At 55.6% G+C, this 14,105-nt stretch overlaps 4 protein-coding genes across 4 annotated transcripts; 2 read left to right on the top strand and 2 right to left on the bottom strand.

Moving 5' to 3' along the window:
* Positions 1 to 383: 383 nt before the first annotated feature.
* Positions 384 to 4,425, bottom strand: NCS54_00276900 (VASt domain-containing protein; the record flags this gene model as incomplete). The annotated part of the gene is made up of 3 exons (XM_053148360.1): positions 384 to 1,087; positions 1,137 to 3,706; positions 4,178 to 4,425. 3 exons carry the CDS (start codon positions 4,423 to 4,425, stop codon positions 384 to 386), a joined length of 3,522 nt encoding a protein of 1,173 aa, XP_053004335.1.
* A 2,016-nt stretch (positions 4,426 to 6,441) lies between these two features.
* Positions 6,442 to 7,962, top strand: NCS54_00276800 (Hypothetical protein; the record flags this gene model as incomplete). The annotated part of the gene is made up of 1 exon (XM_053148359.1): positions 6,442 to 7,962. One exon carries the CDS (start codon positions 6,442 to 6,444, stop codon positions 7,960 to 7,962), a length of 1,521 nt encoding a protein of 506 aa, XP_053004334.1.
* A 175-nt stretch (positions 7,963 to 8,137) lies between these two features.
* NCS54_00276700 (TRNA wybutosine-synthesizing protein 4) lies at positions 8,138 to 12,221 on the bottom strand (the record flags this gene model as incomplete). Its single annotated transcript, XM_053148358.1, has 5 exons — positions 8,138 to 9,622; positions 10,130 to 10,336; positions 10,386 to 11,392; positions 11,443 to 12,043; positions 12,156 to 12,221. 5 exons carry the CDS (start codon positions 12,219 to 12,221, stop codon positions 8,138 to 8,140), a joined length of 3,366 nt encoding a protein of 1,121 aa, XP_053004333.1.
* A 728-nt stretch (positions 12,222 to 12,949) lies between these two features.
* Positions 12,950 to 14,100, top strand: NCS54_00276600 (Chorismate mutase; the record flags this gene model as incomplete). The annotated part of the gene is made up of 3 exons (XM_053148357.1): positions 12,950 to 13,218; positions 13,281 to 13,341; positions 13,432 to 14,100. 3 exons carry the CDS (start codon positions 12,950 to 12,952, stop codon positions 14,098 to 14,100), a joined length of 999 nt encoding a protein of 332 aa, XP_053004332.1.
* Between the last annotated feature and the right edge of the window lie 5 nt (positions 14,101 to 14,105).

The raw sequence follows: 14,105 nt of genomic DNA, 5'->3' as shown, positions 1-14,105 counted from the left end.
ATACACATTTGCTCACCGTCCACTCATCACCCATGCAGGAACACCTCGAGTCCTTGATTTTGAGCAATAGGCGTCAAGGACATTAGTCACACTGCGCAGGACACTTGCCTGCATCCCATCCATCCATCCAATGCAAGCCATAAGGCTGACCAGTGGCCGATCTTCCGAGCCTTATCTGCCATGACACCCTTGCCAATTCCTCACCAACATCCATTCCTATCCATACTCCTGGGACCATATGCAAAGCAAATCAGTTCACGGACAAGCCACAGAGAGCCAAGTCATGCCTTGATTCAATTTTTTTTTTAATCGACAAAAGAACGTGGGAGCTCGCTGATGCTCCGATCTGGCTATGCTATATCTGTAACATGCAAAACAATATTCTATAGACCCCGAGAGGATATTCCCGTACCGCTCGACTTGCCCGCCTTGCCCTTCTTCTCCATAACTCCTTTTAGCACCCGTAGCTTCTCTTCAGTTACACGGATCGCCTCTTCTACCTCCCGCTCATCCATGCGGGTGGCACGCAGGTTCTCCTCTGCAGTCCTCGGCTCCATTGCCCTCTTGGGCACGCTGGGTCGATCAGAGTGTAGTCGGTCCATGCCGACTCGTTCCTCCAACCACTCCCATAGCTCACTGTCCTCTCTCCGCCACATCTCCTCATATGCTGCGATCCTCTCGGGTCGGTACACCGTCATCTCAGGACCATAAGAAGGCGGGCTTCTGCTCGGCGTGAATCCAAATCCGAACCACGTCGCAACCAGCAAGCCCACCAAAAGCCCGTACATGACATTGCCTGTCAGAAGAGGCTGGATAATGTCCCCAATAGGTTCCAAAATCCCCCGCACTGGCTCCAAAGGCCCCCAGTTCTTCTGGGCCGGCCGCTTCGGCGCGTGGCCTGGTTCGACGACGCCTGTCGAGGTCTGGGAGAGCTTGGCCTTCTTACCCTTCTTCCTTGAACCCTTAAGTGCTGGAGTGAGTGGTGCAGTGGTCCCGGCTGGCTTGGTTGAAGTCGCCGCCTTAATAGCGGCAAACAAGTCTTTAGCATACTGTGTCTGTCCATCAGTTGCACCCTTCTCGATGGGACCTATGCCAAGTTAGCAAATATTACGTCTCATGCTTGATCTTGTACATACCCTTCAGCCAACTCTTGCCGGACCACTCGATCGTACAGTTCATCTGCACTCGAGTGGCATTGTTCTCAGCCCACGAGAGACAGTACTTGGTCTTGACGCAGAAGACGTTTCCACTAGGCACGTCAGGAGTCTGCGTCGAGCAAGTGAGGTTGATTGCCTTTTCGTAGTCGAGGTTCTCCAGCGTCTCAGAGGTAATGGTCTTGGTCTGCTTCGGTCCAATCGATCCACCGAGCGGCTTGATGTAGGAAAATGTTCGAGTCCGGTTATCCAGACTCAGACCCTTCTTGTCCTCCATTTGCCACTCGGTGCACTTTTGCTCCCCTGTTAACCAATTGGTCATGAAGGTAACAGATCCTGGGCCGAACATGTAGTCATACACCTTACCCAGAGGTGCTGGGATAACATCGTCTCCCACCACCCTGTCATAATGAGTTGCTGAGTCACCGCAATCGGTAGGGGCATGTGTTGCCGGGCCCGGAAAGCCGCCAGCTGCACCGGATGCAGGTGCAGCTTCCTCTGGAGCTGCGCCATTCGCAGGTACAGCCCCTGACGTCTTTCTTGACGTAGCCTTCTCGGCATCGGCGTCTGTTCCGTTGGCCTCGGCCATGCTGGCATTGTGCATCTCCTCGTGGACATCTTCGTCATAGTACTCTTCCTCATCATCGCTCTCATCGTCCGTCTCCGAGCCCCCATCGCCTTCGTCTTCGTCGACAGGCGGCTCTGTGTCGATCTTTTCTGTCTTGTCGCCTCCGGTTCCTTCTAACCGCACACCGTTCAAGGTGCTCTTGAGAGTGGGATGTCCTAGTTTCCAGATGTTGACAATCAGATCGTATGTCGCATCTCGGCTGGTAAAACTGGCAAAGACGTGCTTTGCATGTAATGTCGAGATCATGAGGCCATTCTTGAACACCAGCGCCGTGCTTCGCTTCTCGACAGACACTATCTCGTCGAAGCTCATAACAAGAGTGGTTGTCCATCCAAAGATGTTGCTACTGAAACAGAGATGACCCTCTGAGACATAGAGCCGTCCATGCGCGAGAATCTCTCTCTGCAAGGCACAGCTATAGTCTTCGATGAGGTAGTCATCATCTGGCACGCTCTTGAACAAGTCATGAAAGTCGCGATTCCTCTTTTTACTGGCGATAGCAAACCCAGTAAGTTTCGGGGCGCTCAGATTTGGATGCGCCAACGAGCTGTTGGCAGCGACAATCGCAGCGCCTATAGTTGTTCCAGTAGTAACAGAGCTTCCGCGCTTCCTATGTGACTGCTTCAGGGCGCTTCGTAGACTCGAGGTCCGCTGCATTCCATTACTCTTGTCCATGAACTCGGCCGGCGGGGGCGTACGTTCGCCGCTGGCCGTCTCATAGAGCGAGCGAGGGCGACTTGACGGCTCATCTGGGATAAACTCCACGGGACTCGTCGGGGAGTCAACCGGGGCCGACTCGGACCGGGCGCGTGTGTCGGCCATGTCGGAGAACCTGGGGTTGCTGGGCGATGCTACAGAACTGGCCGGTTCGCCAAGAACCTGGCTGAGACTGAGCTCGCCTGCCCCAATCGTTGACACTGCCGACTTCCTGTTCTCCTTGTTGTCCGGCATCGGGGTGGATGGGTTAGGCTGAGATTCGCTCTCAGTCTTTGCGGGCTCTGTGTTTTCCTGGGTGCTCGCGGTTGAGTTTCGAGCCTTGTTTCCGCCAATACCAATACCGGCACCCTGAATGCTGAAAGAACTGGCAGCGTTCTGTGCAGCTGATAGCATAGACGAGAAGAAGCCTGATGCGGGTTGCGCGCTCGGAGTGGCTTCACCGCTCTCTAGGGTCGGTGTCAATGGTGCTGAGACGATATTCGAGAGCTTGCTGGGGCCGATAGTCACAGAACTTGATCGACTCCTTCGGTGCGCGCTCATAGCCCGTGAGGAGGAAGTGCCATTTGTGCCGGCGCCGTGGCCCGCACTACCCCAGAAGGATCTCCTATCGGGAGATGACTGGCCGGATGCGTTGGCGAGCTCGGTAGGCGTCGGTGGGGTGTTTACGATGACGGGGGCAGGCTTGTCACCACTTGGGGGGGTTCGAGGAGGAAGATTCGTGTCAACCTTTGGTTGAACCCGCGACCGCCTGTCGGGGGACGCAACTTTGGCTGCAGCTGGTGGCTCGATAATAGGCGGGACCTGCACAGGCTCAGGGTCCACGGTAATGGTGGGCTGTTCCCTGTGCGCTTCTGGCGGTGGACGAGGCTCGCTTGAGGGTCGACGTTCAGGGCTCGAGTTGCTGCCGCTGCTCTTTCTAGGCTTGAAGATGTCCTTGAACTTGGTGCCGGGCGAGGCTGAACGGCGGTTGGAGTTGTGGGGGGGAAGCAGGCCCGTCTTGCTCCGGCCGATCCGGAACTCCTTTGAATCAGTCGAATCGGAACGCTTGGCCGGAAAGGTGGAAGACTTGGACACACTGCTGTTGGAGTCGTGATCGGTGGGCGACTGGGACTCGGGGTGATGCGACAGCTGGACGACGGGGGACGAAGTCGTCAAGTATCCGATTTGGGAAGGATGTGAGGAGAAGGGCGCAGGTCGAGAGATGGATCTAGATGACGACAAAGTTGCCTCAGTTAGATGGAGGAGCACAGACGAGTAAGACAGAAGGCTGGTGGGTGGAGATGATGGAGAGGGTGCCGTAGGGCCAGGAGAGCTGAGTGCCAAGCCTGCCAGGTACAAACGAGATAAGACGGCAAAACGAGAATAAGAGAGCTATACGGAAACGAAGAAGAATCGACAAAGAAGCAAAGATGCAGTGACAGACAGCACGTGTGGATGGATGTAAGCATGACATGAAAGGTTGGCGCGGCGGTCAAAGCGCTGACAGCCCGTCTGCCAGTCTGTCTCGCTCTTGGTGGCTTCTGGGAATGTCGCAGAGTGCAGTGTGGCACAACGGGGGGGTTTGATTCAGCCTCGCAGTTCCCGCCCGTCGGGGTTTCCGCGCAACAAGGCGAGCTACGAGCGAAAGGAATGGAAAGTGTCGATGGGGATTCAAGTACAAAAGAGCGAAGAAACTCACGATTCCGGGTCCGACTCGTAGGAGCGATGGCTGGTGTCTTCGTCTTCGTCTCCGGCCAGGTTGCCAGAGCGCGTGCCGTCACTCTCGAGCGTCTCGCGACTGGATTGCGAGTTGCCAAAGACATCAGCGTCGTCGTAGGACAACCCTCCCAGGTCTCGCTCGTGTTTCCTCCGAAGGCGCTTGTTGGAAATGGACTTTGGCAGCAGCTTGTTCAGCCCATTGCTGCTGCCGTTGTCGATTGTAGCCATGGCGGCCTGGCCGATCGCCGCGCTCAGGAGGATTGGATTCAAGGGGAACGGACGGGGTGGTCGAGTGGCGGCGTCCAGGTGACGGCGATGACGCTCTGGCCGTTGTACTCGCGCGCAGCGGGCCGATGCTTGGCAGTCGATGTAGGGTTTGCGAGTGTATGTACGGCGGCGGCGGCAAGGAAAAGGTGAGTATCCTCTGCAATGTGAGGCTCAGTGGCTAGCCAGAGGGAAAGTGAGGTCTTGTAGTTGGATTGGAGTCGAGTGACGATCTGTTCGAGACCGACCCAGGTTTGACGTCGTTGGTCGGTTTTAGCTCGATGATGGATGGTTGCTGGAGACGGGCCAGGCTACGGGGGACCTAGGCTAGGCTAGTCCAGACCAGGATTGGCCAAGTGCTCGTTTTTCGGTTTCTCTGAATTCCTCGCTCCCGTCTCGTTCAGCGTATGCTCTCTTTACATGGTTTTATGGGGTGGCCTTGGTCTTACAGCTGAGACGAGCGTTGCTAAGGAGTTGGAGCGCGTAATAATCGTGGCCTTATGGAAAGGGGATAGCTTCGCTCGCTCCATGCAGGCAACCAGGCAGCCAAGAGGAAGCGAATCGGCGGTACGGTCAGCTCGCAAATCCGCAGGTAAGGAAACGAAAACCCGCAACGCCGTTCACCAACAGCCCCAACCTCCGTCGCCGTCCTTATGGTCCCTTCGGTCGTAAACTCGTATGTAACCACCCGAGTGCGATACCCCTGGATGTATCCGCCGGGTGGGGGCCACCAATGGAGAGACTCAGTGGAGAGCAATACGCAACCCCTTGCGAGGTCCTGCGCTGAAGCTCTCACCAGACAAGGACGGGAGCCGCGGGCAGCAGCGGCAGCTTGGAGCGAGCGTTGTGGCGCAGCGGTGAGTCCGCCCTACGCGAGGTAACACGCGTTTAGTTATAGAGTCCTGTCCTGACCTGCCTGTAAGGGGTCTGTTGAATGCCGCGACAAGGATTGCGGGCTATTTCCAGAGGTGAAGGTAAGCTAATAAGACGAGGGGTTATCCAAGAGAGATGAGAAAAATCTCCGGCCTTGAAGACAAAAGGAGAATTCCGTGTATAAGGGTGACATCTCGCCAAGGAGAGATTAGACGGCGACAGACAAGGCCATGGCCGCGTACTCAACTCGATGGATGGATCTCTTATAGTTTTAACCCGGAGGCGGGGTATGAAGCCAACAGCTTCCGCTTCATGGGATAAAACCTCTGAGGGTGTCTACATCTGCGGATAATGTCGCAAAGTTCCGCATGAGGGTTGGAGCCGGATCGACGTGCCGTCGTGGTTCTTGGCCGCCAAGTTGATGCAGTCATCATCTCGCGCGCATTCTTGCAGATGGAAGAATGACGAGAAGGTGGGCAACTGTTGATGCTTTGGTCAATCAATTCAAGGATACATATTGGATTCGAAACCTTCTCGGGCTTTAACTGTTCCTAGAATCTTGGAAAGATAGAGTTAAGAACACTTACACTTGTATTCTCTTCACCTTGAAACTTCTCATCGATGAACTGCCATCCTTCTCCACAGATACCAAAAAGTCCCGCCCCCAAACTTCCATGACGGAACCCCGCCAAACTAAGGTGATGATCACTTTGTACAGGTCCTTTTTCGGATACAGAGGGCTGAAGCGGCCTTCCTTGAATGACTGATGATTGCGTCAAAGGTTCAACAACATCAGCAACTATCGCCTTCACCTATGGCTTAGGTAGAGAGAAAAACATCCAGGCACCAGGCACATAAAAGCCCCAGCATTCCTGTCTTCTTTTATCTGCTGTATTTTATTCTTGGTCGTCTCGGCACTAGCAGCTGCTGCATCCCAGTGTGGAACTCTAAGTCTTGTGCCTCTTGTCTCTGTCTCTCCACACTTGACCTCGTCACGCTTCAACATCAGACCGTGTGCTACGAGGCCGATAACGCAAACGTATTCTCTAGGAGAGACACCTTTCCTCTCCTCCGTCGATATTGCAACTTTCCGTCACCCATGGAACCATGGAGCCCTCGCCGCTTGTAAAAGCCCACGACCATGTGCGCGCCGCTGGTGTCGCTCACCAGTCCTCCGATACCATCGTCGCCATCAACGAGCATACCCATGCCGCCGGCGAGTTTGCCAGCGCCGCCAGGTCGACGTCGAGCATCGAGGCCCTCCGAACCCTGAAGCTACTCGAAGAACATCACCGCAAGATCGCCGAGATTCTCAAGCGACCGGCCGAAACCCCGTCCCAGCCCGGCGACACCGACATCGACGAAAAGGCTCAGTCCGACAAGGTCGGCGCCGGTGCGCAGGATGCCCACGCCAAGAAGGAGAATAGACAGGAGTCGGCGACATCCAAGAAGCCGGGTCCCCCTACACAGCGACGATATGCCCATCGCGAAATGTCCTCGTCTATCGCCAGCAACTTGGCCACCGCCCGCGGTATTCGATCCAAGTATAGAGGCCAGCCTCTTGCGCCTAGCGTCTCCAACGATCAAGCTCCGGGCAATGTCGATGCTCACTCGCGGGGTCCCAAAGCAAAGATGCAGAATATTATAGAGCAGACCGGCAAACCGGCTTGGGTCCCGCCTATCCCACCACCCACACGATCCGAGAGCCACGGCAAGAGCTCGTCTTCTCCACGACCTGATACGGCGCCATCTATTGCTGCTGGTGATGATGGAGGATATACCCGTTTCTATAGCACCTTCGGAAGCCTCATCAATAAGATCTCAGCACCTCTGGCCTTTGCTGGCTTGCCTCTGATCCAGGAAGAGTCGACCGCTTCCGAGGCGCCAGAGTCACCAGAGACATCTCCAAAGCGCAGTCACCTCAAGGCCTCTCCGTCCAAGGTTTTGGAGCCTGACCTCTCCAAGATCTACTCCAAAGCGACTATGCAGGCTCTCGTACGAGATGGTCATGGCCCCAACGATTCCTTCTACGTCGTGCCGACAACCGGCCACACCATGTCATATGCCAACATCTTGAGCTTTGCCGAAAAGGAAAAGAGACGAGGAGCCTCGGAACTTGTCGATGGACCGGATGAAGACGATGATGACTTTGTAGACGCTCGAGAAGCTCCGCAACAATCCCCGGGGGTTAAGCGCCGCATCGGCCGGGCTCGCACGGACAAGGAGCTCAACAACATCATTGAAGAACTGTACACGGAGAACAATTCCCTCAAGGACATGATCGACAAGCTCACCAAGCGCCTCCACGCGTTTGAAGCCAGCGCCCAGACTCCTGCCATGGCTCTTGCAGAAAGTTATCGTTTGAGACGACCTGGGTCCCCCATCGCCTCGCCACACCTCAGCAAGACGGGCGATGAAGCCCTACGGCGCAAGAACCAAGAGATGGAGGAGCAGCTCGCGGCGGCCATGAAGCAGATGGAGCGGCTCGAGAAGGACAACCGCAAGATGCAAAAGACGCTGGATAAGTACCGCGAGAAGTGGGAGGTGCTCAAGGCGGGCGCTAAGGCGAGGAGGGAGGCACAGGGAGCTGGTGACAGCTTGGAGGATGCGTCTGCGGCGGCTGGGTAGGGACACAGTCTCATTGATTTTCTCGCAAGCATATGAAGAAATCTGATCTGCGCTCTTTCTGCGGTACACGAATGAATCAAACTGAATCGTCTCACATGATGTGTTCGTCTCTTGCAATGCCTGGTCAAAGTGTTGCCGTTCAAAGGCTATTTGATACTCGCTCTCATGACTCTGTCTAGTTCCACCAGAAGCTCACACTGAAGCTCACACTCAAACTCCGCACATAATGCCACCATCCGATTGGAATCACCAACGTATCCCCCGGCTCAAGCACGCACTCCCAGTACTCAACGCCCCCCAACTCCTCTGTCATCCGCCTTACGTCTTCCTCACTAACCCCCTCGGGTCTTTCATCCCATCCTTCCAGAACACCAACATCCAACCCGCTCGTGTTGCTCATGTTTACACCATGCTCTGGTGACCTGGGCCGCATCATAGGCGTAGCACGCGGAGGATAGAGACGTAGGTACTTTGTACCGACAGCCTGACATAACAGGTTATGATACCCATCAGTGTGCAGAGGCGTGATAGTACGTGCAGGACCGAACCAGGCGTTGAGCTGAGGAACGTCGAGGGGCGCCTGGTCGATGGATGGTGTCGTTGGGTGAAGAGGCACATCAACCCAGCAAAAGTCGGGCACACGGATATCGTTGCGTAGAGAGGGGATCTGCTGGAAGAGATTATGCTGGGCGAGGTAGCCAGTCGCTGCAGATGCTGTAGAATCTACCTCGACGTAGCGGGCGAGGAACTCGCGGAATTGGATGAGTTCCTGGCCCCAACCTTCGTCGACGTAGCTCCTCCCGACTTCAACCGGCACGAGACGTCTTCCGCCAAACGTCTTGGATAGGAGATACTCGGGGCTCTTCCAGGGGCGATCTGTAAGGGCAGGCCAGCTCCCAATGAGGTCAGTAAAGACAATCGGCCGAGGTTCTCCTCCGTTGCTGTTCATGTAGTCCTCAAACTGCTCCATCGTCCAGCCAGAATAGCGCGGACACGCTCTTTCGGGAGACAGTTTCGGCCGCCCATATGGCTCCTCGCTGGAGAAGCTACGCTGCGGTGAGGCTTCTCGTCTCTGGCGCTTGGCTGGTCGCTCATGCTGTTTGCTCGCTGCCCAAGTCTCCTCAAGCAACTGGAGAGTCTTTTCGAGCCACTGACTGCGTCGCCCACCTCCTGCTGTGACGAGAGCTCTATCGAGTTTCTCGACGATTACGTCTAGAACATCTTCTGGAACAGACTGTGACGCCAGGAGAGGACGTAGTATCAGTCGAAAGGTGTCGAGGATGAGCGCGTCTGTGTAGATCTCGCGCCACACGGCGGGCAGTAGATCAAAGCGATAAGCGTAGAACTTGGATGATGAGATGGATATAAGGTCTGATATTCTTCTCCGCAGTAGGCTCTCGTCGACCTCGTGGGCGTCGTTGTTGGAGGCTAAGTTCTTATGAATCTTGAGGAGCACATGGGCTTGTCGCGCGAGAAGCCGCATCATGGCTTCTGCCGTTGGGTCTGAGGTATTTGAACCATCCTCAATGCGACTAGCCTTGTCACTTGAGAGGTCCTTGGAGTCATCATCTCCATCCTGGGGTGTTGACGTGCTCCTTGTCGACTCCTCAAGACCATGTTGTGTGAGGTCGCAAGCCACATCCAAGTACGCGGCAAGGAGCTGCCGATGAGCCTCTGACGCCATGTCTCAAGAAACTCGGGGTACAAGGAAACAAAAAGGATGGCTTTATTAATTAAAAGCCCGTGCGAAACGTGGCTTCGGGCCGTTGCATTGTTAATGCCCCGGGCGAAGATGAAGGGTTCAGAATTTGAGACTTGGAATTGCTCGATTGGGAAGTTGGTGAGACCACACGACATACGATAACTACAAATCTGCGAAACGGCTCTTGGGCCGTCATTTTCAATGTACTAGAATCTATAGTTTTCCCGGAAACGCTACGTTCATCATGTTTGCTATATAATTGCTGCTCGACATGCGCCAACAAGGCCTGGAGCATCCTGTATCGTAGGAGGAAGCAACATGGAGAGCCACGACTCTCTCGACGGCTCTTTTCAATCGCTTCTAGTGGATTTTTACATGTTACACGTATATATCTCTTCAACAGGTCCATACACCGACAATGCCGTCCCTCCGGCCTTCGACCAGGTACCCGTCTCTTACACGTACACGCTCCACGATAGCTGGAGACTTGCCGTCCTCGGCCGCCGTGACGCCAGCGCCGCAGTCCCATTGCCGTCCTTCCACCTTATCGTACACCTTGACCACGTCCTCGGACGCTGCGCTGACGATGCGCCGTGTGTCAAACATCATGCTTGTCACGGGGTGGTCGTATGCGTATGCGTCGTAAATAGATCCTGTTCGGAGGTCCCAGATCTGGAGCTTGGTTAGAGGATATCCTGCAACAAACACCTTGTAAACTTACTCTGATGCTTCTGTCTATGCTTCCCGTCACCAGGTGCACGTCGTCAAACTGCAGGCAAGTCACCGCTCCCGTGTGGCCAACCAGACTGCGATGGACCTGTCCACTTCGGAGATCCCACAGACGCACCATGCCGTCGGCGGTACCACATGCGAGAGCCGTTTCAAAGACCTGCAGAGCCCCGACAAAGTCGGCGGAACTTGACTGAGATCGTCCAGTAGGCCTCCATGTGTTGTCTGTAGAAGTCATGCTTGCTGCCGCTGCCCACATGACATCCAATGTTTGCACGCAGCGACCCTTTTCAAGGTCCCAGTGCCGGATTGTCTTGTCTGCAGAACCGGAAACCATGACATCCCCCCGGAAGTGAAGAGCCGTAATCTCGTCGACGTGAGCCTCTAGCGTGTACAGCGGACAGTCGGACATGCTGCCGTCCGGAGGCTCCAGGTGGTTGTCCGTACCGAACGCGATGGCATCCTCCTCGTCGTCCTTTCCGAGTCCTCCATGAGGGTCATAGTGGGCCTTGCTGAGATCCCATAGTCTGATAGTTGCGTCCATAGATCCCGTAGCCAAGATATTATCCTCAACCTGCAGAGCGCGTACCGATGCTGTGTGGCCTTCCAAGTAACCCATACACCGGCCAGCGTTGAGATCCCAAACCCTTACCGTGTCGTCTAGTGCAGCCGTTACCATTGTGCCAAAAGGCGCATCGAAGTCGACCGCCGTGATAGTGTCCTTGTGTGCTCTGACTTCCCGGATGCTGGTTCCAGGCTCAAAGTGCTCGTGCAGAATCGGCATTGACTTTTTGCGCAGGACCTTTTTCGCTTTCCGGGGAGTGCTTCCTGTTGAAGATGGAATCTTTTCATAGACGGATTGTGACATGAACTCGTGGTCATGATCATCGGCGTCGCCAACAAGATCCTGCTCATCCTTGGTTCGCGTGTTCCTCGCAATTTCCTCTGCCTCATCAACCAGAGCTTGGGCTTCCTCTACCCGCACCTCCATCTCGGAAACTGTAAAGTCAGCATGGAGCTCCTGGGGCATTGGTTAGCAGGGCACATACTGTCGTGTTCCAGCATTGCCTCGTCTTGCTCTAACCCAGCCAGTCTCTCTAGGATGATTCTGCGCATGCCGTGGAGGTTGGCGATCTTGTTGTCGATTTCCCGAATCTCGTAGCTCGCCATGCTCTTGCGGGTGCCCAATAAACCAAACTCGTGCATCATGGCGGCCTTCTCCTTTTTCAGCTGGGTCAGCCGCTTGGGGCTTCCCGGCACAGCGTCTGAATCCTCAATCATCTTGCGGCCTCGCGAGACCCGACGGCGAAACTTCTTGCCCTCCTCGGTCAGCTCGGGGAAGCTAGCCTGGAAGCCCTGAAACAGCGAGTAAGGGTTTTCATGGTCGGGGATGTTGGCAAGAAGCTCGTCGGGGAGATAGGTGAGGGCGCGGTGCTGGATCTCGTGGGTCGAGAGCCTGGAGCGCATTATGTCGGTGGGCGTCGTCCTTGCCATTGCGAACATGCTTCGCTGGACCGTCGGGCGCTTCATCTGCTTCTGAACCTCGGCCATTGCGGCTTGATAGTGGAGAGCCGTAGCTTCGGCATTGGGGCCGATCAGATGCGTCGCTGTGGTTGTGACCTTGCGACTGAAAGCCTCAAGCCCGCGCGTCTACTCGAGGGAGCATTGCGGTCAGCTATATGCGGCCGAGATTGGACAATGGGCGAGGGGTGCTGAGGCTGAATGCGGCTCCAGCTCTCAAAAAGATCAACACAACACATACCGACACAATGGACTGGTCGTCGTCTCCGCCCTCGTCAAAGCCATAGTGGTTCTCCTGTTCTGCCATGGCCTAGCGACTGCTAAACTGCAGAAGCTAAAGAGGATCGGAGGGGTCAGGGAGCGGGTGGGTTGAGGGGGGAGGAAATGGCGCTGGAGTCTTCGGAGGAGAAGGATTCAAAAGATTTGGCAGTTCGCGAGGAGATTCTCATGACGCGCGCCGGGATAACCTTGGCTGCTTCCAAGTTTCGGGGGGGGCTTCTCAAAAAGCCCCAGGCCGGCTTGGGAGTAAAAGCTTCTGGACCGAGGCGCTAATGTGGCCGGCTACAGGTGCAGAGACCCCCTGTAATTGGTTCCTGCGGTACCTCCACCACTCCTCTGGAACCGCTGGAATGCGATGGATCGGGCTGTTGCGCACAGAAGCTTGTGCCCATGCCCTGGAGGATCCATCCATTGCCTCCAATGCCCGCTGTGGCTTTTTTTCTTTTCTTGTTTGGTGACGTCCTTGATCTCGGACACTCTCCCCGAGGTTGGGTAGATAGACCTAAGCTTTGCTTCTGGAGCGGCGGCTCCATCTTCCGTGGCTTTTACCGGCTTTACCCCTCCGATACCGATACTCGCTCGCACGCACGGGCGCAACAATTGATGAAAGTGCCGACCTTCGCTCGCTCCGCTGACCCAGTAAATGCCCTCTACGTACCTTTCTGCGCTTCGACTAACAAAATACAAATCCATACCGAAAAAAAACAAGTCCGTACCCACACGCATTGATTTTGCTGAGGTGTTCCCCGTCTCCGAATGCGCTCTGCCCTGGCCCATCACCAACGTTCCATCGTCAGCTATTCCGGATTTCCGCCCAAGTCGCTCCTAGCCGCTCCCTCTAGGACCCCGTTCCGCTCTCTTACCCAGATCGCAAGGCCCTATAAAGGTCCACTCAATCGATATCTCTTTATAACCCGTTCCCAGCTCCGCTCAATCGCCGTTGCGAAAGCCGACATGGATACCGTCATCAACATGGCCGATGCCGAACACGCTCTCGACCTTGCCCGCATCCGGTTCCAGCTCATGTACGCCCTCCCCCAGACGTCACCGGATCCGACAAGGTCACGGCAGGGACTAACACGAGTAGCCGTCTTGAGGACACAATCACTTTTCATCTGATTGAGCGGGTGCAGTTTGCATTGAACAGTGTAAGTGGTCTACCGTTGCCCCTCATGCGAACCCTTACCCCTGCCCTCCTGGGGTGCATGATATTCAAGATTAACCATCTCTATGTTTAGAAAATCTACGTCCCTGGCGCCCTCGAGCTACCCCAGGGCCATCATAGCTTCCTCGACTGGTACTTTAGCGAGCAGGAGAAGCTCCAGTCCCTGATCCGCCGCTTCGAGTCGCCCGACGAGTACCCCTTCTACCCCGAAGCTCTGCAGAAGCCCATCCTCGACCCCCTCAACTACCCCAAGATCCTCCACGACAACGATGTCAACGTAAACGACAAGATCAAGAAGTTTTATATTGAAAAGTTCCTCCCTGCCGTGTGCCCCGACTTCGGCCGCGAGGAGCGGGGCGAGTCTCAGGAGAACTACGGCTCGACGGCGACGTGCGATATTGCGTGCCTGCAGGCTCTGTCGCGGCGCATCCACTTTGGCAAGTTTGTCGCCGAGTCCAAGTTCCGGTCCGAGGAGGAAAAGTTCACACGCCTCATCAAGGCCGAGGACCGCGAGGGCATCGCAGAGTCCATCACCAACAGGGCGGTCGAGAGAAAGGTGCTCGAGCGGCTCCGCCTCAAGGCTCTGACCTACGGCAAGGACCCCTCCATCCCGGACGGGACCGAGGGCGCCGCCAAGATCAACGTCGATGCTGTGGTGTCAATGTACAAGGACTTTGTCATCCCGCTGACCAAGGAGGTGGAGGTGGAATACTTGATGCAGAGGCTGGAACCGGCCGCCTGATGGAT

This window comes from Fusarium falciforme, chromosome 2 (assembly GCF_026873545.1).
Source record: "Fusarium falciforme chromosome 2, complete sequence".
NCBI classification, from domain to species: Eukaryota; Fungi; Ascomycota; class Sordariomycetes; order Hypocreales; family Nectriaceae; genus Fusarium; species Fusarium falciforme.
Note: the sequence above shows the minus strand (reverse complement) of the source record. Positions and strands in the feature narration are given on the sequence as shown.